The 21966-nt window shown below is 35.8% G+C and overlaps 1 protein-coding gene across 2 annotated transcripts in view; it reads right to left on the bottom strand.

The window, feature by feature from the left end:
* LOC103098389 (uncharacterized) overlaps window positions 1-21966 on the bottom strand; it is a 166181-nt gene that overhangs the window by 4426 nt on the left and 139789 nt on the right. For both annotated transcript variants that reach the window (XM_056793300.1, XM_056793299.1), the window contains exons 6-9: window positions 19661-19766; window positions 16120-16202; window positions 8545-8641; window positions 7262-7394 (exon numbers count right to left, since the gene is read on the bottom strand). In XM_056793300.1, coding sequence (XP_056649278.1) covers window positions 7262-7394; window positions 8545-8641; window positions 16120-16202; window positions 19661-19766 — 419 coding nt within the window. The remainder of the gene's footprint in view (window positions 1-7261; window positions 7395-8544; window positions 8642-16119; window positions 16203-19660; window positions 19767-21966) is intronic.

Below are 21966 nucleotides of genomic sequence, written 5' to 3'. Positions count from 1 at the left end.
TTGTCCAATATTTTTTTCCAAGCATTTCTCCTTTGAAACTATGTACACCAAAAGGTCAGATTGGTGTTCTCACAGTACTACTTTTCATATGAGATTTAAAGAACATGAGTAGTTAAATAAGTTGTTCAAAGTTCCAAACAGCTAGTAAATGGTATAGTCAAATCTGCAGAAGGCGAAATAGACTGAATCCTCCCCCCACCTCACTTTTCTCAAAAGAATCTTGACCTGCCTCACTTTCTTCATAACTCTGACAAAGGTGATGGTGAGTCACATTAGAAAGGCAGCTAGAGACTCAAGCTAGAATTTACACATTCAGTTTAAGTAGGGAATTAGAGTGAGTCCCACTCTTAATAAAATCTTAGGGTGACACAGATTAACTAGGGAGAGAATGTATTCCATTCCTTCTTACAATTTGGATTCCGTAATATATCTTTAAAGTGACAATGCATTCTTCCCACAGAATCTTGGCTTGTCCATTTACTAGCTGGGTGTACTTGAACAAGTAGTGTCTTTTTCCCAGAATCTTCCTTTTTTTGTTTTCTGTAAAATTTGGAAAGTATTATTTATGTAACCTCCACCACAGAGTTGTCATGAAGATAAAACAAGATAATATGCCTTACAGAGAGTATTTTACATTAAAAGAAATCAGATACATGTGACATTGTATAATGCACATCTCTTAAGAGTATGGCAGCGTTGATTTTAACTATAAGTAATTTATAAATTCATGAGTAATTTTCTGTTTTTGCAATCTTTTTCCCCCTCACTAGCTTCAGTTCTTGCTGCAGTCTAGATACCATTTGTATGTGTATTTGTGTTTTGTCTGTGTGTGTGTGTGTGTGTGTGTGTCTATATGTTTCTTTTTCCTAGAAAATTTACTCATAATCAGGCAGAGTATAAACTTTGTGGTAAGACTCATGGGATTATTCTTGCCACAGAAACATATAAGCCAAAGGTAATCATCATCTCTGATCCTCTTGTAGTAATAGGGATAATAAAGTGTTCTATCTCATCCTTGAGTGTTATAGTTCAAAAACTTGAAAGTCTTTCAAAAATGCACATTCTTCTTTATATAGATAATATATCTTAAAAAAATAAATTCTAGGTTTTGAATAAGTCAACAATCATTAGTAAGTGCCTCAAGTGTTCCAGGTACAGCACCAAGGATACAGAAAAAGACAAAAAAGTCAATCTCTGCTGTCAAGGAGTTCTTGGTAAAAAAAACATTTTCAATCTCTATGAAAAAAATCTTTAAAATGTGGAAGCCATTCTATGCTCACACATGCATATATGTACAGACATATAGATATGTATATGTATATATGGATATATATATGTGTGTACATATGTGTATATGTGTATTTATGTGTATAGATACCTCAGCAGCTTCCTCTCTTTAGAACTCCCCTCACTTTTATTCAGATTTTGCATGAAGACAAAAGTTGCATGCTGAAAGATAAGATGTAGGAAGAAAAGGCACTCCATTTCCTCAATGCAAAAACAAAACAAAACAAATTGCCTCAAAACAAAGAAAAACTGGAGCAACATCTCACTTTAGGTAAGAGAAGAGAGCAATCTGATAGTACTGGCAGATCTTGGAACCCAGCTGGGGTCACTCTATACAGGTAGAGAAGGTAAGGAACCTTCAAACTCTCATGTGACATCAGAGCCTTGGGACTCCAAAGGAGTAAAGATGGAACTAGAATTAACAATGAACTATCCACTTCCAAATGGCAAAAGAATCTTGAGGTTACAGGGATGCAAGAAGGGGGAACTAGAACTACAGTGAAGTAATTTGCTTACTTCCATGTGGTGGGGTAAAGCCTGGGGCAGTAGAAATCAAAGCAGGGAGCCTTCTCCACCCAGGCTACTTGGTAGGGGCAGTGAAGCAGCATAGTGGGGACCAGATTAACCCACAAAACAATGGGAGAACTGGAAAGTCATTATGCTAAATATAGTTGGATGAAACAGTTGCCAACCTCCCCAGAACATGCCAGTACTGCTGTCTCCGTGACAGACAAACCACGAGGAACAAGGGCAGCTAGTCCTACACCAAATACCAGAGAAGAGTACTCTGTAATCTTAGAACAATATACCCTTTTACTCCAGGAACAGAGAAGGATCTCAAAAGATAAATATGGTTACAAAGGAAAGAAAAAAATTGAAAAACAAGTAAAAAAAGAAAAAAACTGACCTGGGAAAGGAACTTTAGTGACAAGGAAGATCAATATATGGACTCAGAAGAGGACAACAATGCCATAAAGGAGACATGTGAAGCCTCAAAAGAAAGTGGGCAAGGAGTTTAGATCTTAAAAAGAATCCCTGGAAGAAGTTTAAAAATATAAGGGAACTAATTGAAAAACTCAACAGCTGGGGGGAAAAAATCATTGAAGAAAAAAACTTCCTAATTAATTGAATCCACCAAATGGGAATAGAGGCAAAAAAAAAAAAAAACCCAAAACCAAAACAAACAAACCAAAAAAAACAAAACAAAACATGAAGAAAACAAGGAAGAAAACAACCCTTTAAAGAAAAGACAGCCAAGTAGAAAAGGAAACCCAAGAACTCAAGGAAGAAAACTCCTTAAAATTAGCATTGGACTGATAGAAGTTAATGAAACCATAAGTAAGAAACAATAAAACAAAATCCAAAATTTAAAAAAAATAGAAGAAAGTCTGAAATACTTCAATTGTAAATATGACCAGCCTAGAAAATAGACCCAGGAGAAGTCATCTAAGGATCATCAGAATACCTGAAAACCACGATCAAAAGAAAATCCTGAATTCCATATTATAAGAAGTCCTCAGGGAATATTACGATATCCTCAAACAAGAGGGGGAAATAGAAAGAGAGAGAATCCACCTATCTCTTCCTGAAAGAGAACCCAAAATAAAATACCCCAGTACTACTATAACCAAATTCTAGAACTCCCAGGCCACAGAAAAAGTGGTAGAAGCTGCCAGAAGGAAACATTTTAAATATTGAGGAGCCATAGTCAGGATTCTCCAGGACATAGCAGTTTTTACATTAAAGGACTGGAAGACACAGAATATGACATTCTGAAAAGTAGATTCTAGGACTGAAACCTAGAAATATACACTGAGTAAAACCAAGATTAATCTTCCAAAAGGTAACAATTGCTCTTTAATGAAATAGAGAAATTTCAGACTTTTCTCACGCAAAAAAGTTGAAAACAATATTTGATACTAAGTTCAATACTCAAGAGAAGAAGAATACTTGATAGTTTTGCGAAAGTTGAATTGAGTTCATTCATACCTGGCAAGATGATCATTGAAATAATTAAGACATCTATAATATTTCAAAGGCAAGCTAAAGCTAAAGAATTTAAATACTTAATATTGAAAATAATACTTAAGATTAAAGTATTTAAAATACTTAATATTGTAGCAATAAAAGGGGCATGCATCAAAGGAAGGAAGCTAAATGAGATGGGATGATATTAAAAGGGAGGGAATGGGAAAAAGGAATAAATGGAGAAGAGAGAAAAGGAGATCTAGAAGGAGGCAAACTATTTCTCATTAACAGGCACATAAACAGCAAATCCAGTGGAGGAGATGTGCTTTAACTCTGATTGGACCTTACTCTCATCAGAACTAGCTCAAAAAGGAAATAACAGCCATATTGATCTGTAGAAACTTATCTTACCCTACAGGGAAGTAGGAGGTTAGAGAGAATAAGGTGTTGAGGGTGAACAAAAAAGGATGGTTGAATTGGGGGAGGTGATAGTCAATAACAAAACATCTGTGAACATGGAAAAGCTAAAAAGAGAGAAAGAGAAAAATAAACGGGGAAAATAAGATGCATGAAAACACAATTAGTAATGATGAATGTGGATTCATGAATGGGCTGAATTTACACATGAAACAGAAAAGGATAGCAGAGTTGTTTAAAAAAACCAGAACACCAAATTATTCTGCCCACAAGAAACACATTTAAAACATGGAGACAACACACACAGAATAAAAGAGGCTGGAGTAGCATATACTATGCCTCAAATAAAGTAATAAAAGCCAGGATAGCAAATCTGATTTCAGACAAATCAAAAGCAAAGACTGATCTGATCAAAGGAAATAAGGAAAGAAAGTACATAACGATAAAAGGTATGAGAGATAATGAAAACAATGTCATTATTAAACATTTATGCATCAAATGGCATAGCATCCATATTCACAAAGGAAGAATTAAAGAAGTTACAGAAGGAAAAATAAAATAAAAATATTACTAGTGGGGAATCTCAACTTTCCCCTCTCAAAAGTAGATAAATCCAACCAGAAAATAAACAAGAAAGAAGTTAAGAAGGTAAATAGAACTTTAGAAAACCCAGACATGATAGACCTCTGGAGAAAACTGAAGGGAAATAGAAAGGAATGCACTTTTTCTCAGCAATATGTGTGACTTTCACAAAAATCAACCACATAAGTGGTCATAAAAGCCTCACATCCAAATGTATAGAAACAGAAATATTAAATCCATACTTTTCAAACCAGAATGCTAGAAAAGTGACACAAAATGCAGAAGACTAAAAATAAATTAGAAACTAATATTTAGAATTAGAAACAATCTTTTCCTAAAAAGCAAATGGATCAAAGATTAAATCATAGAAATAAATAACAATATCATTAACAACATTTATGGAATGTAAACAAAATTTATGGGATGCAGCCAAGCAGTACTTAGAAGGAAATTCATATCTCATTGCTCATATTAATAAAATAGAGAAACAGAACATTAATTGGTTATGCAAGTAAAAAACTATGAAAGAACAAATTAAAAACCCATCATTAAACAGCAATTTGGAAATCCTGAAAATCAAGGGAGATATGAATAAATTGAAATAAAACTATAAAACTAACAAATAAGAAAAAAAGTTGGTTTTGTGAAAAAATAAATCAAATATTATAAATCATGGCTTACTTAATTTAAAAAGTATTTTAATTTAATTAAATTTAAAAGATTTTACTGAAATAAAACCAATGAGAAAGGAAACAACAAATATGGGGGGGGGGCTTTATATCAAGTATCTGACTAAAGTTTCATTTCTCAAATATATAGAGAACCAAGTCAAATGTATAAGAACACAAAACATTCCCCAATCAAGAAATAGATATTAACAGGCAGTTCTCAGCGGAAGAGATTAAAATTATCCAGTTATATGAACTGTGACGAGGAAATCACTTTAAAAGACTGATATATATTAATTTAAGGTCGCCAAGGAATTCAGCTATGTAATTCCTAAATGAAAACTCAAGTCAGCCTTCAACCTTTTATAGAGTTTAATTACAAACAGGAGGAAGAAAGGAATTAGAGATAGAGAGAGAGAGAGGGAGAGAGAAAGGGGAGAGAAAGGAATAGGGCTTAAATACCCCTTCTGTTTAGGCTGGGCCAAAAGGCCCAAGCCCTTAGATAGCTGAGGCAAAGAAAGGAGATCAGTCCCTATCACTCACATGACCAAAATGGAGAAACAGTCTCAGGGGCCTCCACCTCCAGCTTCCTTCAGAGTAGCTTCCTTCAGAGCCAGCACAACCTCTCAGAGCCAAAACCTCTCCAACCAACCACCACCTCAATCCTCAGACCCCTCTCTCTTTAAGGAAATCATCCAAGTTCCCTCCCCTCAGTTCTCACATCTACCAATCACTGTCCATGTCTTCCCTGTGCCAATGGTGGCTCTAGCTTAACCCAGGATAGCCCAGAGGTCTGTCTGTGGCTTTGCCCATGTCTGTTGACTGTCATATTCTCAAATAATTAAATCTTGATCCTTTGCTACAGCCCTTCCTAAATCCTGTTACCCTGAGTAGGGTAGAGATTGGAATAATTAAATTTTGATCTATGCTGCAGCCCTTCCTAAATCCTGTTAGGACTGAGTGGGGTGGAAATTGTATTTTCCAAGACCTGGTTCTGTCATTCCAAGTATCTCTATTGTAACAATTACTAAAATCAATCATGACTCAAAGAACTTCCTGTTCTGTGCTTAAGCATAGGTCAAAGCCCTTTCCATTGTTCAGCAAAAGGTTTCTGTCCTAAAGTAATCTTAAGAAGGGAGAAGGAGGAACCACCCATGCCAATGGGGTTCACATTCCAATAGAGTTTCCACTATCAATAGGAAATTTCTCAAGTATGAAATTTCCCAATGGTGAAATTTCCAACATTTATAAGTTTAAGGAATTTTAAGGTTTACAGAACAAATGGTCCAAATCACTACTGATGAGAGAAATTTAAATTAAAACAATTCTGAGAAATGCCTTCTTAACTTTTATATTAGCTAAACAGACCTAAATGGAAAATGATAAATGTTGGAGGAGACATGGGAAAATTGAAACACTGATATGCTATAAGTGGAACTGTGAACTGATACAACCATTCTTGAGAGCTATAGGGAACCATACCCAAAGACAAATATGCATACCCTTTGAGCCAGTAGTCTCATTACAGGCTTAGTATCCCAAATGGATCAAAGATAGAATAAAAGGAATTAACTGTACCAAAATATTATTAGCACCTCTTTTTGTAGTGGCAAAGAATTGGAAACTATGGGGTTATTCATCAAGTGGGAGAAGAATGAACAAGTTCTTCTATATAGTTATAATGAAATACTATTGTACCATAAGGAACAGTGAAAGCGTGAGTTCAGAAAAAAGTGAACAGAACCAGAAGAACAATGTATATAGTAACAGAAATATTATGCCATGATCAACTGTGAAGGACTAAAACCATCATCAGTAAAGTAAGTCTCCAAGATAACTGCAAGGGATTCATGAAGAAAATAGTGTCTGTAGCCAAAGACAGAACTATTAGAAGCTAAGGACAGATCAAAACCTGACATCTGCTCCTATAATATAAACTTCATGAGATTTTTATTGTAAGAGTGATATGTGTCTTCTATCATCTATGGACAGAAATAATATGGAAGTATGTATAACATAAAAGTATGGGTATATCCTCCTCTCTCATATTAATCACCTTGTCTGGGAGTTGGAGGAGGGTAAGTAGCAAATCTGAATTTTAAAACAGTAAAAAAAATTTGTCAAGAATTGTTCCTCCATGTAACATTTACATTTTTTTAATTTTTAAAATTTTTTAAATTTAAAATTAAAATTTTACAATTAAAAATTAAAGATATTTGTGTTAATCGACCAACAGAATGTTTATCAGCTAAAATTCCATATTTACATTATAACCTCTGCTGCCTCTTTTCTTGACACTAATTGATTCCTTTCAGCCTAATCAAGAATCAAACTCTTACCTAAACTGATGTCCTCTGCGGCCAATAATTGCCCTGTTGTTATATCTTCTTTTACTGTCTCCTCAGGCTGATTTCCGATATTCACTTCAGATATGTTCACGTATTTTTTAAGTTTCTCTATCAAGTTGTTAGTCTGAAATTTGTGCAACCATAATAATTCTATTAATTTCAATTTATTCAATCCTTTTTTTCTCCAGCATTCATAACTATTCCATAAATAACTCATTTGTACCTGCTAGCCACTTATCTGGCCTCTCTGCTCTGCAATTAACCCCTTAATACTATACATTAAAAATACTTATACACAAATTCCATGAATAGGTTGTCAGGGAATAATAATCAAAATAGATTTAAGGATTAACATGAAGTTAGGGATAGGGATAGACATTGGTATAGAGGTCGAAATGGGGATGGGAAAGGGAAAGGGGATAGGAATAGTCATAGTAGATGAGGTTAGGGATAGAATACAAGGTGAAAAGATCTCCCAGTGAAGAATTAACTTTTTGAAGGAAAGTGTCACTTCCATTGCTCTCTAGTTGCAGAGAGTTTCCCAGAGCACTAAGATGTTACCGACTTGGTGAGGTTTAGACATCCAGGATGGACATTAGAAGGAGGACTTCATTGTAGGTCTTCCTTCTTAATGTTATAAAATAAAACCTCTCTCTGTGTGTAGTATTGTATATGAAAGGGAAAAGACAGATTCTGTCTCCAGGGAGATTATAATTTTGTAGAATGGACTAGTAAAGATGTACAAACACAAAATTAGTGAAAGTGCCTTAAGAACTGGGAAATTACAGGGACCAGACCATTTGCAGTTAGAATGATGTTAGGAGAGGTTTGATAAAAAAGTATCCTGGTCTTTGATAGAGGTGTATATATAGATGTAAGTTACACACACACACACACATATATAAATGTGTGTATGTATATGTTTATACATCTTGTCATGTGTATATAGAAAGAAAAAAATGACCTTTATTAAATGCTTTTTATGTGTCTGGTCCTTTGCTAAGCTGTGAGTATATGAGACTTATATGCATATATGTATATATAATAAGATTTATTTCAAGGTATGCTGGATATTAATTGTAAAACTCTCTGGTTTCAGTTTGGAAGTCACAGGATTTAGATTTTATTCACAAAGAAGAGGGAAAATATGTGAGCCAGACACTGGGTTTTTAATCATAGATATAGTTTATAGTATTTATATATATATATATATATGTGTGTGTGTGTGTGTGTGTGTGTGTGTGTGTGTGTATAAATGAACTATGTACTCTCACCATTTCATCAATTTCCTTGAGGTCTTTTTTATATTTCTGACCTTCTTCTTCTATTATTCTTTTCAATTCCATCTCTTCATTTTTTAATTCCAGTTCTCTGAGGAAGAAAAAGGGATAGTTTGATACAATGGACAATGAAATCATCTTGGAATTAAGGAGACATGACCTCTATTTCTAGTTCTAGAATCTAGTTGTAGTTTCCACTAACTATTTGTATTAATTTAAGCAAGTCACTTATGGCCTTTCTGTCCTCCAATTTACTACACTGATCAAATGAAAGCCTTGGACTTGAACCATGAGGTTTCTTTCAATTAAATGGCCCTCAAAAAGTCCAAGATATGAAAAAGGCAGTTTTCAAGAGAGTGGTCAATTTTAAATAGTCCAAAATCACTAAATAAGTAGAGAGGTATAAATTTAAGCAACTCTGAGCTTCTACTTCATATTATTCTGATTGACAAAGAATGACAATTGACAAATAAAAATGACAATTATTGGAGGGGTATTGGAAAGTAATAGTATTAATATTGGTAGAAATGTGGGTTTTTCTAGGCATTCAGTAAAATACTTTGGTTCTAGGCCACATTAAGCTGTCATTGAACTCTTTGATTTAGCAATTGCATTTCTAGACCTATAATCCCAAAGAAGTTCAACAATAAAAATAAAAAGGACCCATAGATAGTAGTAGACTTTTATAATTATAGTAGACTTTTAAAATTTTTTTCAAAGGTAAGAAATTGGAGACTAAGGATGTTCATCACTGCGAAATGGCTGAACAAATTATGCACAATAAGAAATTATTACCAGAATGGTCTTAGAGAAACCTGGGCAGATTTCTGTGAAAAAGCATTTGTCATGATCACATGAAGAAATTTCACAATATCATGAGGGTTTTACCATAATAACATCATGAAGAAAAAGAAATTTGAAAGATTTAAGAACTCTATTTAATGGACATTTATTTAATAGACTCTATTTAACCACAATATTTAACAATCAGCCACAATTCTAGAGGGTAAAGATTAAACAATGATACCCACCACATAAAAGGGGAAGTGATGGACTGATAAAGCAGAATGAGGTATACATTTTTGGATAGGACAAATATAGGAATTGTATTGTTGGGCTAAATATGTTTGATATTTTTCACCCTTTTAATGTTTTCCTCTTTATTTTTGGGGTAGGGGTGAAAGGCAAGAAGTGAGGATATAAGGGAAAGGGGTTGTTAGGCATAGTTTTTCAAGATTTAGTGTTCAGAGGCAGAGTCAAGATGGCCACTTAGAAGTAGCAAAATTTGAGTCCTCTGTGTAAACTCTTCCACATAATAAAAAACAAAGTGCTTCAAGGGCGATAGAAAAACAAATCAAACAAGACAGAGCCAGGGGACCCTCCTGCTCAATTCAATGTAAAAGGTACACAACAGAGAAGCCTGAATTCTCTAGTTTAAGGAAAAGAAATAAGGAAGATCCCCGGATTCCTCCCCTACCTTGCGCTGAGATTTGGGTGATTGCTGGGATCTTTGGGTGAGAGCTCTAGCCTGGAGAAAGTGCTTGCCACCACAGTTACTTGAGACCCAGGACTCTGACAACTGGAAGGGACATAGCTGAAGGAGAGGGGCAGAGAGGAGGGCAGCTGGGTCACCGCCTTCAGCCACCACTCTCCATATCTTGGTCCTCTGCCTCTGGAGGTTTTGGCCTCAAGGCACATCCACATTCAGCTTTGCAGATCAGCTTGGCCAGGCTTTATCCCATCTACCAGTAGTGCAAATAAGAAGCCTTCAAAGGGCAGGGAATCTCAATCTCCAACACTCTTCCTCCCACTTACATGCTGAGACCCACAGTAAGAATCCAGCTGACTGGGATCCCAGGGTGAAGGCTATAACTGTGATAGAGTACCTTGGTACCACCATGGGAAGCTCAGAACTCTGACTGGGCAGCTGACAGGGAGGCTGCTGGCAGACAGGAGTAGAAAGGAGGATGAGGGTAACTACCTTCAGCTTCGCCTTCAGCTTCTGTTGGAAACTGAAGAAGATCTGGTCTCAGGGCTCATTTAATACTCCATCAGTCTAAACTAGTTAATCAGCAGAGCAGAGAAGAAGCCTCTTCAAGACAGAATAGCCCAAACTCCACAGATCCAACAAATAAACAAAAGTGTATGATTACAGCCTACAATGGGGAGGGGAGAGAGGAGAAGGAATATAAGTAAACAACAGAAAAAGAAAAAAGAAATTACAATCAACAGTTTCTATATGGGTACTGAACAAAGAACAAATGGAACAGAGGAGGACCAAGAAACACCAAGCAAAAACTTAGGAACTCCAGAGAACTGGACATAGGCTTTGGAAGAACTCAAAACACAATTCAAAAAACAATTAAGAGAGGCTGAAGACAATTGGGAAAAGATCTTAAAAAGCAAAATAGGTCATTTGGAAACAGAGGCACATGAACTAAAACAAAAAATAGTGTTTTAAAAGGCAGAATTTACCAGCTTGAAAATGAAGCAAGGAAAATGAAAGATGAACTACAAAGAAAAACAGACCAAATGGAAAAGGATAACCAAAAATCCAACAACTAGAAGCAAATGAGTTCACAAGGCAATAAGAGTCTATAAAACAAAGTCAAAAGAATGAAAAATTTGAGGGAAATATGAAACAACAATTTGGAAAAAAAAGACCTAGAAAATAGATCCAGAAGAGACAATTTAAGAAACATTGGACCACCAGAAAATCATGACCAAAGAAAAAAGTCTGGATATCATTCTACAGGGAATTATTCAAGAAAACTGCTCAGGCATTCTTGAACAAGAGGGTAAAGTAGACATTGAAAGAATCCACAGACCACCTGCTGCATTTAATACCTAATTGACAACACCAAGGAATGTTATAGCCAAGTTCAAGAACTTCCAGATTAAGGAAAAGATGCTACAAAGAAACCATTCAGATATCATGGATGCACAGTTAGGATAACACAGGAACTGGCTGCATCCACTCTGAAGGACTGCAAGGCAAAAAATATGATATTACAGAATATGAGGAAACTGGGTCTACAACCAAGAATCAACTACCCAGCAAAATTGATTATAGTCATGCACTGGAAAGTTTTGTAATTTATTTTAAAAAAGACTTCCAAGCATTCCTAAAGAAAAGACCTGACTTATACAGAAAATTTCATACCCCAAAACAGAACAAAAGGGAATCACCAAAAGGTAAGAAAGGAAAAAAAAAGAAAACAAAACTTTTTTAAGGGACCCAATGAGGTAAAAATTATTTGTATTTCTATAAGAAAACATATTGATAACTCTTAAAAATTGTTATTTTCATCAGGTTAGCTAGAAAAATGGTACTTAGAGGGTACAGTGACAAACTGTATAGGATAATATATCAAAATGTATTTAAAAAACTAGGTGTAAACATAGGTTAATACTAAGAGAAATTGGAAAAGAGATAAAATGGGGTAAATATATTTTTCATAAAGAAGCTCATGGGGGAGGGGGAGAAGATCAATTCAATGGAAGAATGGAAGAGTTTGGCAACATGTAATACTTAAATCTTACACACACTGAAATTGACTCAGAGAGAGAACAATCAGATCCATTGGGGGCAGAGAATTGTATTGTTTCCTATGGAGAAGTAGAAGGATAATAAATGGGCATGTGGGGAGGGGAGCTACACAAGAGAGGGAGAGGTTGGGGGGTCATTTAAAAGGCACTATAGTAAGAGAGGAATAAATAAGAGGGGAGGACATTGGAAGGGGAGTAACATTAGGGAGGGGAAAAGAGAGAGACTGACTAAAATCGAAAAGCTAGGGGGAAGGGTAAGAAGGCTATTTGGAAAGGAAACAAGACTGATAGTTGGTGGGGGAGGGGGCAACTGGGAGTGGCAGTTGGGTCTTGTGACTTGCACTTCCTTCCTGCCTGGTTGTTACTTCCTTCCTGGTGTTGGAGGTGGGAGGAGTGTTGGCTTCCCAGTCTGGATTCCGAGTGCCTCTTCTCAATTCAGCCCGAAGACACAGGCCCAACCAGTTTCTGAAAGTTAGAACTGTTCTTGTTTGCTTTCTATCAACTGCTAAGATTCTGAAATCAACAAAAGTAGCACAGAGGATGGGAGTGGGAGAAACCCTCTGCCAGACTGTGAGGCCTGGCCTCAGCTCCAAAAGCTGAAACAGAGAGGTCTCCACTCTTCTCTATATATACTGAAAGACCAAACCTTTCGGTCATTACAATCTTAGTCCTGCCTATAGAATAATTCATTATGGAGAATATTTCCTAAATACCTGAATGAATTATATATTTCATGCATAGAGACAACCTAGTGTGTGTATGTGTGTATATGTATGAAATCATACCTAGAGAGTCAGCTTTACATCGCATATAAAGAGCAAGTCAAGAAAATCTGAGTTCAAGTTTGTTTATCAATACTTTTAAACAATTAAGTTGCAGAGGTGTCAGCCAGCATTGGTAGGGGAAGTTTCATTACCTATGAGCATTTCCTATATATCAATGAAATCACGAATCCTTCCCATATCTGTACTTACCCAAATATGATTTAATGAACCCTAAAGATAACATAAAAACACACAATTCCAAATATATGCCATGTGGTTCTCCTAGCAATATTGAGCATTATAATGTAAGGCATGACAGTACTTTAAATTGTAAGTTCAATAAAGATCTAAGCTTGCATTTAAAACAAATGTGATCAATGAATTTCACTTAAAAGGCTTTTATGTATTTATGTCTACCTGCCAGACTCTCTTTTCATGTCAATGGGTATGGTAATGGGGATGGAACATTCTTAGAGCTTCCCTGTCTACTTCCTCTGGACCACATATGTGGCTCAGTCCCACAGAGAACCAGCGCATGGTCCCTTGGTCCTTTCCCCAACCTGTCAGAGAGGAAGGTGGTGGTGGGGTGTTGTATCTGTTAAAAAGGAGAGGCTCCTTCTGGCTTGTTCTCTTCCTTTGGTTTTCTAGGGCATGTGGCAAATAATTCTCTTTTGAGCAGTAGGAGGATGGGCTGCCCTCACCATCCTAAGGGTTTGGCAGTTTCTTCCATGTGGTTGTGGTTTTAGGGATCAGTTAGGCAAACTTGAACCTAATCCTCTGAGTGCCTGTCACTGCAGACATGATCAAACATCAGTCTTAAAGTTGTGTTCTGCATAAAATCAACATTATGAATTTCAGAGGTCCAGAGATCCTGAATGGAAATCAGATCTTGTATTTATTAAGCCCATCTTTTGTAAAGAGGAAATAAGTAGCTGTCTCACAGAGTAGACTGAGTACCTTTCTAGTTCCTTATTTGGCCAAATTTTCCTGTTTAGTTTTCTCTTGAGATACAGGGTAGAGGAATAAAGAGTCAAAGGCTGTGAGATAGATGCTTGACCCTTCAAGTCTCTCCAAGGCTAAAAAGCTGGTCATTATGTGCTTAGATCAAAACCAGAGAGACTCCTTAGTGGAAAGGGAGAGGGCACAAACAGCATCATCCCAATCCCCTTGATTGGAACATCCCTTGTCATTGTTATCCTATTTTGGAAATTCCTATCACTATACCATAGGTAAATGGCTGAGGTATATTTTATTGTTCCTCCTTACATTGCAAATACTAATGGCAGTTAGGGGTAGTTAGGTGGCCCAGTGGATAGAGTACCAAGCCCAGAGTCAGGGAGGCCTCATCTTTGTAAGTTCAAATCCAGTCAAATCAAAAACTAGCTGTGTGACCCTAGGCAAGTCAGTCAGCCCTATTTACCTCAGTTTTATTTTGTCAAATGAGTTGAAGGAAATGGCAAACCAATCCAGTATCTGTGTACAAAAAAATCCTAAAAATCAAAAATAAAAGCAGAGCTGGACAACATAAATACATGTGAATAGTATAAAATATATTGGCCATTTTTTTTAAACCCTTACCTTCCTTCTTGGAGTCAATACTGTGTATTGGCTCCAAGACAGAAGAGTGGTAAGGGCTAGGCAATGGGGGTCAAGTGACTTGCCCAGGGTCACACAGTTAGGAAGTGGCTGAGGCCAAATTTGAACCTAGGACCTCCTGTCTCTAGGCCTGGTTCTCAATCCACTGAGCTACCCAGCTGTCCCCTTATATTGGCCATTTGAAAAAATTTGGTTCAACACTCTTAGTAACCTAAAGATTAAGCATCATACTTAGAGATTCTAGTCTTTTTATCCTGTTTATTTTGAACATTCATTTATTTATATATTACCAAAGTCAGATAAATATTCTCCAAAATGACTTACATTTTAATATTCTCTTCTTGCCTATTGTTTTTTACTCATCCATTTATATTTATAGAGTTTTCCTTTTAATTCTTGAAAATATATTCTCAGGGGCACCTAGGTGGTTCAGTGGATAATGAGCTAAGACTGGAGATGGGAGGACCTGGTTTCATGTCTGGCTTTAGACACTTCCTTCCTATGTGATCAAAAGTAAGTCACTTAGCTCTTACTGCTCTTCTACCTTAGAACTGATACTTAGCCCCAATTCTAGGACAGATGATAAAAAATTTTGAATTCCCTCTTGTAGAGTTATTTTGGGGGCAGTATTTGCTTTACATCAAAGTTTATTAAATTGTTTCCAATTCCTGATATTTACTGATTTTAGGGCATTACATTATTTCATTGCATTTATAAGCCAGAAACGGTTCAGCCATTCCTCATTTGTCACACTATTATAGTAATGACAATAATAAGAATTATTTATATACTTTTTAATACATTCCAGGAATTGAGTGAAGTGCTTGACTATTATTATCTCATTTGTTCCTCACACTGCTGGGACTTCTATTCAGATCCCTATTTTACAAATGAGGAAACTAAGACAAACAGGAGTTGAGGCTTGCCCTGGATAAATAAGAAAAAATATTATACAATAAATGCCCCAGAACATATATTTTTAAAATTTTCTGATTACAAAACATTCTCGGTAAGTGGATTATAGGATTAAAACATACCATTATTTTATTATTAAACTTTCATTTTGTGTAGCTGACCAGCAGCTACAAAATATTCTAACATGGGTTGACCACCTGAAAGGGAAGTCGAGGACTGAGGGAATTTGGGTTGAAGTGTTTAAAGATTAAGAATGGAGAAGACATAGAGCAGGTAAAGAAACAGAGAGATGCGGGATATTTGAGCATGGCATTCAGTCTGTCTGTGCTCTTCTGATGGTATGAGAGAGCCAATTACAGGTGAATACAGTTTTTATTGAAGTTCCAAGGAATGGGGAATGGGAGATAGTTAGTCAAACATGTGACATGGTAGAGAACTTAACATTAGCCTAGTAAACAACAACAAAATCAAAGAGGTGAAGGCTAAGACAATGTCATAGCCAGCGCTTAGCGCAGAAGTTCGTTTTACCTTTGGTTTTCAAGTGTGGGAAGTAGTCAGAATACTACAAAATATGAGTCCCAATTCAATTCAAGGATCCAGAAGTCTGGTACATGAGCACATTGCTCATAAGAGTCAGCTATTGAATGCATCTTTAATACTTTCATGATTTGTTCATACCTGGAATTTTACATTTTGTCTAAAAAATCCACTAGTTTACTTTCCCAGTAGAAACTTATTGATATACCTCGTGATCCAGAGCCATGATATTTTCGGAGTTTTATAATTTCTTGCTTTTCCTTTCACAATTTTGATATCTCCAACTTTTTCCTTTAAGGGGAGAAAATGTTTAGAAATGTAATTACAATGTGTACCCAAAGCTAATCAATTATAAGAACATGCTTAAAATAAAGAAACAAAATCCACTCCTGTTGTTTGCTCATATTTATGATTATATAATTGAACACAAATGATGTTTTAAGGGTGCCATACTGAAATTCTTTTACATTTGTCCCCAAGATGAACTATATGCAAGCTTATATATGTATGTGTATATATATATATATACATATATATATATATATATATATGTATTTTTTTTGGAGAATATATACTTTGATCTTGCTTCCAAAGATTTTTTATTATAGTATATGAGATAAAGGATAGTCAGTTCAAAATGAGTGTATATATATTAAAGAATTCACCAAAATACAAAGCTAAATAGCAGTTAAAACAATTGAAAACAAGAGCCTATTATGCATCTACATAAGTATACAGCTCAATGCAGCTAGTTCTATCAGAATTTTTTAAAGCATCTATTAAATGTTAGTCCTGTGTATTATACTTGAGATGAAATTAAAACACTTCCTGACTCCAGGAGCTTACAATGTAGAGAGGTCTGTTGGGGATAACATTAGGGTTAGGGTAGAAAAAGACAAAAAATAAAATGATTGTTAGTAAGAGATTGTTGTGAAAAGGTAAATAATACCTTAAATTTCCATTAAATAAAAATAAGAATAAAAGAGGTCTAGCATTAGCAGGTCTGAAACTGAACCTTCAAAATTTGATAATTATTCAAGATTACTTAGTAGTGGTTTAAAAGAAAACTAAGTTCATGGAATAGACTATATAAGGAAGTCGCAGAAGAAACTGAAATCAGCAAGCAATAAACCCAAAAACAAAAATGAAGAAAGGATTCTTTATTTTAGAAGAACTTCAAAGAAAACAGATAATCAGTGTGACAGAAATGAGGTTTTGAACAGTATATTAATTAGAATCTTGAACCCTTGGACTTCATTCCCTAGAAGTCCTTCAGTATTTCCCATAATTACTCTCCTCTCTCCACCACATTTGCAATGTCATGCTTGTATATAGTTTGCTGGAAGCCACACACTCTCTCTCTTCTCTTGCAACCTGAGCTGAGTTAGGCAGGTTTTACTCTAGCTTTTTATTTCAAGTTATTATTAATAAAACTTTTAAAATATAATACTTAGTTATTGTATATTAATTTAAAAAACCCACATTCTGGCTGACCAAAAAGAGATAGAATTCTCAAATATTTTTTAATATAGAATAGATGCATTTTTTCAAGCCTGCACTCCTGCCCACCTTCCTGCTTTCACCATTATGGTCACTGTTGCTGCTACTGCTATTCCCAAGCGACTGTGGTTTCTTTTGCCTTAACTCCTCACTGAAGTGTGCTGGGAAGCCTAAGGAGCTACTCTGCTGCCACCTCTCACTCTGAGTCGAGTCTCTGTGCAGAGGGTGACATATAAAAATCTTTCCACCCAAATCCCTTTCCTCACACCCCAAAAAAGAAACCTCGTTATTCAGGCTGATTTTTAAAAGGTAATTCTGGGCTCCTGGTTTAGAAGGTTGTTATTCAAGGTTTTTCACAGGGAAGGTAGTTAGTCCAAATCAGTGGATTTAAAGTCAGTTTGGGGGAATAAACCTGCTTTTTCCTTCTTTCTATTGCCCCAAAACACCAAGGAGGAGTACTCTTTCTCTCATATGTAAATACACTATTGTTTTCCCTCAAAGTTTTGCCCCTAATGAGGAGGTGAAAGAACAATACTCTTCCAAGCCTCTTAACTAATTCCTTTCTATTCCACTTTTTTTTTTTTGGAGGAAAAATGCTCTTCCAAACCATGCTTCAAACTCTCAGAGAACAGTTTGAATCTCTTGAGCTAACAAAGTGCATATTAGCTCTGCTTGATTTTCTTACTAGCAGTTTGAATTTTCATTGGCTATTTCTCCTCTTGTTTATTTCTCCTCATAAATATGCAATAGGCTGGGGGCTGCTTAAACTATAAACCAAACTGAAATATTTTGACAAAGTTCTAAAAGTCTTAAATACTCTCAACATGCAGAGTGGAGATTCTTCCCAGTGCTTCTATCAGAAACTTCAAATCTCTGACAAAAGAAATGCAAATGGATGATAAATCCTGGGGGAGGGGAAAAAAGAGATCAGGACATTTAGTGATGTTAACCTTTTGAGTTTTATTCCCCCTCAAGATAGTAAACATGTATGTTTGGATTAGAATAAAGGATATTTTGACTGCACTGCCTATTCAATGTCATGATTTTTATATTTCCTGATTGTTGTAAGATCTGATTTCCTTTTTAAGTTCATATATTATTAATCTAATCAATACTGTTTTGTTATATCATTCTTTATTTTGTACTTTTGCTGAAGAACAAAATATCATTGTAAAAGCCTATGAACATCTTGCCCCAAACCTTGTCACTAGATCCATCAAAGATCATGTTGCCTAAGATTACGTTGCCTTAAAAGCCTTTTCTGCCTTTTTGCCTTTGTTAATTATCACATAGATGATGATGGATGAACTTCAACAAAACTGGTTACAACTTGTATACAACCTTTAGAGAATCTAACTTTTAATTTTAATGGGTCTTCAGAAATGATTTTAGATAACTAATGGTTTCTGAATGGAAGGTTTATATCTATCTATCTATCTATCTAAAATATAGAATGTTTTATTAAAGGTAGAGAACCAAATAGAAGTTCCTGCCAGAGAAAAAAGTGTTTATATAAAGCAGAAAGCCAAAAAAGAGATTCTGCATAACTCTTCAGCAGTTTACTTTACTTGAATCAGAACAATCTAGATTTCTTGGTTATGTTATAGACCCCAAATAGATTTTCCTCATCAATATAAGAGGTTTGTTTTTTTTTTCTGGACAAATTTTGAAATAATGGCAGTTATTAAACAAAATGACTTTGTTTAAAAATATCTTTGCCAACATTGAAAGAATATCTACATCTGCAAAAATTGTGACCTAGAGGCCTAGAATCCATCAGTTCATAGGTTTTTAAAAATGTCACATAGCAACTCATGTAAAATATGATAGTGGATTTGTTTCCTATTGAAATTAACTGGACCATTGTGAATTTTGGGGACTTTGGTACTTTCTTTGATTATGCATTATCTACTCTACTACTGTTTTATTCTGAAAATCGTTTACACTCACACAGTGGTTCATGTCCAAGTTAAAAAGGGAAATGGATCTCATTTTTTAGTGAGTAACCTTTGTGTTCTACCTCTCTTTGGCTGGCACAGTGTGTCACTTATTGCTATATATTTTTTATTTTTAAAACTTTTTTATTATTGTTTTTCTTTGCATGTGCAATATAGTATTTGAGTTTTATTTGTTCCCTCTGAGAAAGGAAACTATATTTAAATGTATATTTTTTAAAAATTTTGCTATCTTGTGATGGAATAAGTAAGAATTTTGAGTTTTTACATCTTTGTATTTGGTTGATATCATACCTGAACTATGACTGAATCTGTAAAAAATTTCTTCCTTTCCTCTGACAATTCAAGGAGTATGATGAGTTCTGTCTTGACTTCAGGTGACTCTCGTCCAATTTCAATCCTAGGTTCAAAATATCCACATTTAATTTATGTATTTTGAAATAAGACATAGTTCATGCAAATAAACTGAGTGGGCAAATGCACCTAAGCATTCTCTCTTCCAAAAAAATCTCTTTAGGTTCAAGTAGCATTATTTGCCACGGAAATACTAATTCATTAACTAGAAATAAATCCAAATGGAAGTCAGGAGTTTGAGATTTCATAGGGCATTCCATTCAGAAGGGAAAGTGCCACTGGATCATAAAACATTCTCTGAACCGCTGTACAGAAAAAAGAGGATTATTTCTATTTAGGAAATGAAGGTGAAAAAAGAAATTAATGTTTTGTTTAAAATTTGTCTTGTTTTCTCCCCAATTTTTCTGTGTGAACACCATTGCTCTAGAAATTTCCAAATAAAAAAATGGAGATCTAGAAATCACTGTATCTTAAAGAAATATACAATTTACTCACCGGAAAACACAATTTTCCATTTTTTTAAAACCTATTTTAATAATCTGGTCAAATAAATGGATACTGAAAAAGAGAATTGCAGGGTAATTAAAACTACAAGTAAAAAATCTTATGACCAAACAGACCAATGCATGTATATGATTAGAAGACCAAAGGATGGTATTTAAGAGACAGACTTCAATGACTCATTATACCATAAGTATAACTTCTACCCCTTACAAATATTCCAACTGTTACCTCTTTACAAATTGATATGATTTAGAGGACTGGTGTGTCTAAATAAATTCATCATCCTGCAGCCTGTTTGGAGATCTTGCTCTTCCCTAGACTTTTAAAGCAGATTTCAAAGATGGTAGACAAAGTATTCATCACTTACTCCATACTCCAAGACTTTCTGGTTTAGGACTTATCCAACTAAAGACCACCTCCATTCTCCAGTAAGGCAATAACGAAATGAGATTGGAAAAGGAAAGGATATTGGTAGAGATTGGAAAACAGGGTGAGACAGATCCAGGAGAAATTGTCCACAAAAACAGAATATCAGTGTGTTGTTCCAAATTTAAAATTCTTTGGAAATGGTCAATTAGAGTTAATGATTCCACTAAAGTGTCAGACAGTGTGCCTTTGAGAATTTGGGGATTGGGTCAGGAGACAAAATCATTCAAAAACAGACTTCCAGTTGATACATTAATTATAGATACTTTGGGTGACAATTAACAGATAAATGCCATCACATAAACTGAGGAAAAGACAACAATGTTGAGAGGTTGGGAGGAGAAAATTTCTACCATTTATTTGGGATATTCAGGGTGGGCAGCTAAAGAAATAGATTTTCTTACAGTCTAGGAAGCAGGAAAGGTTCTAAAAAGTGGGGGCTGGAAGAATTGACATCAAGAGGCAATGAGCATCAGGCTTAGAAGCAAAATACTTAAGTTTTCCTTCCTTTGGCCCACACTACCTGAACCTAATCCCATCAGGAGCCATCAGAGTCCAGGCAAGCCACTACCCCTCCCCCCTTAGAGAGCAGGGTCTTCTGAAAGAACCAGCTGAACCTAATCCCATCAGGAGCCCTCAGAGCTACTGAAAGGACAGAAAACTCAGGGCTGGCAAAGGGGTTGCTCCAAAGAGCTTTCCTTGAAAGTAACTCGGCCAGTTTCTGGGCACTCAACACAGACTGTGGAAGAGGAGGTGGCTGCTTTTTTTTTCTTTCCTTCCCTTTTTTGGCTCTGGGATCTTTCGGCCCACACCACCTGAACCTAATCTCATCAGGAGCCCTCAGAGTCCAGGCAAGCCACAACCCCTCCCCCCTTAGAGAGCTGGGTCTTCTGAAAAAACAGAAACCTAGACGTGAAGTCAAGATGGCAGCCTAGAAGGAGCATAGACCTGGCAGCCTGGCCAGAGCTTTAGAGATCCTCCATATCTGCTCCAGCCGTCCAGGAAGTTTAAAACTCAGAATAAACCCATCCCAAATAAGCTGAACTCAATCCCATCAAAAGTCTCCAGAACACAGGGAAGCCCAGGCTCCCCATCCATCCTCACTGACTGCTGGACTTTAAGCCAATCAAAAGCCTCCAGAGGACAGGAAAGCTCAAACCCCCAACAACCCTCCCTCAGAGATTACACCAAGAGATCCTCTGTTAAAGCTCCAAGAGGGGAGACTGATAGAAGTCCCTAAAAAACAAAAAAATGAGAGGAACAAGAGCACAGACAAATACAGGGAGGAAAGAAGGGGTGAATTTGAACAAACAACA

Source organism: Monodelphis domestica, chromosome 4, assembly GCF_027887165.1.
Source record: "Monodelphis domestica isolate mMonDom1 chromosome 4, mMonDom1.pri, whole genome shotgun sequence".
NCBI classification, from domain to species: Eukaryota; Metazoa; Chordata; class Mammalia; order Didelphimorphia; family Didelphidae; genus Monodelphis; species Monodelphis domestica.
The sequence above is the reverse complement of the archived record's forward strand: the minus strand, read 5'-3'. Positions and strand labels throughout refer to the sequence as shown.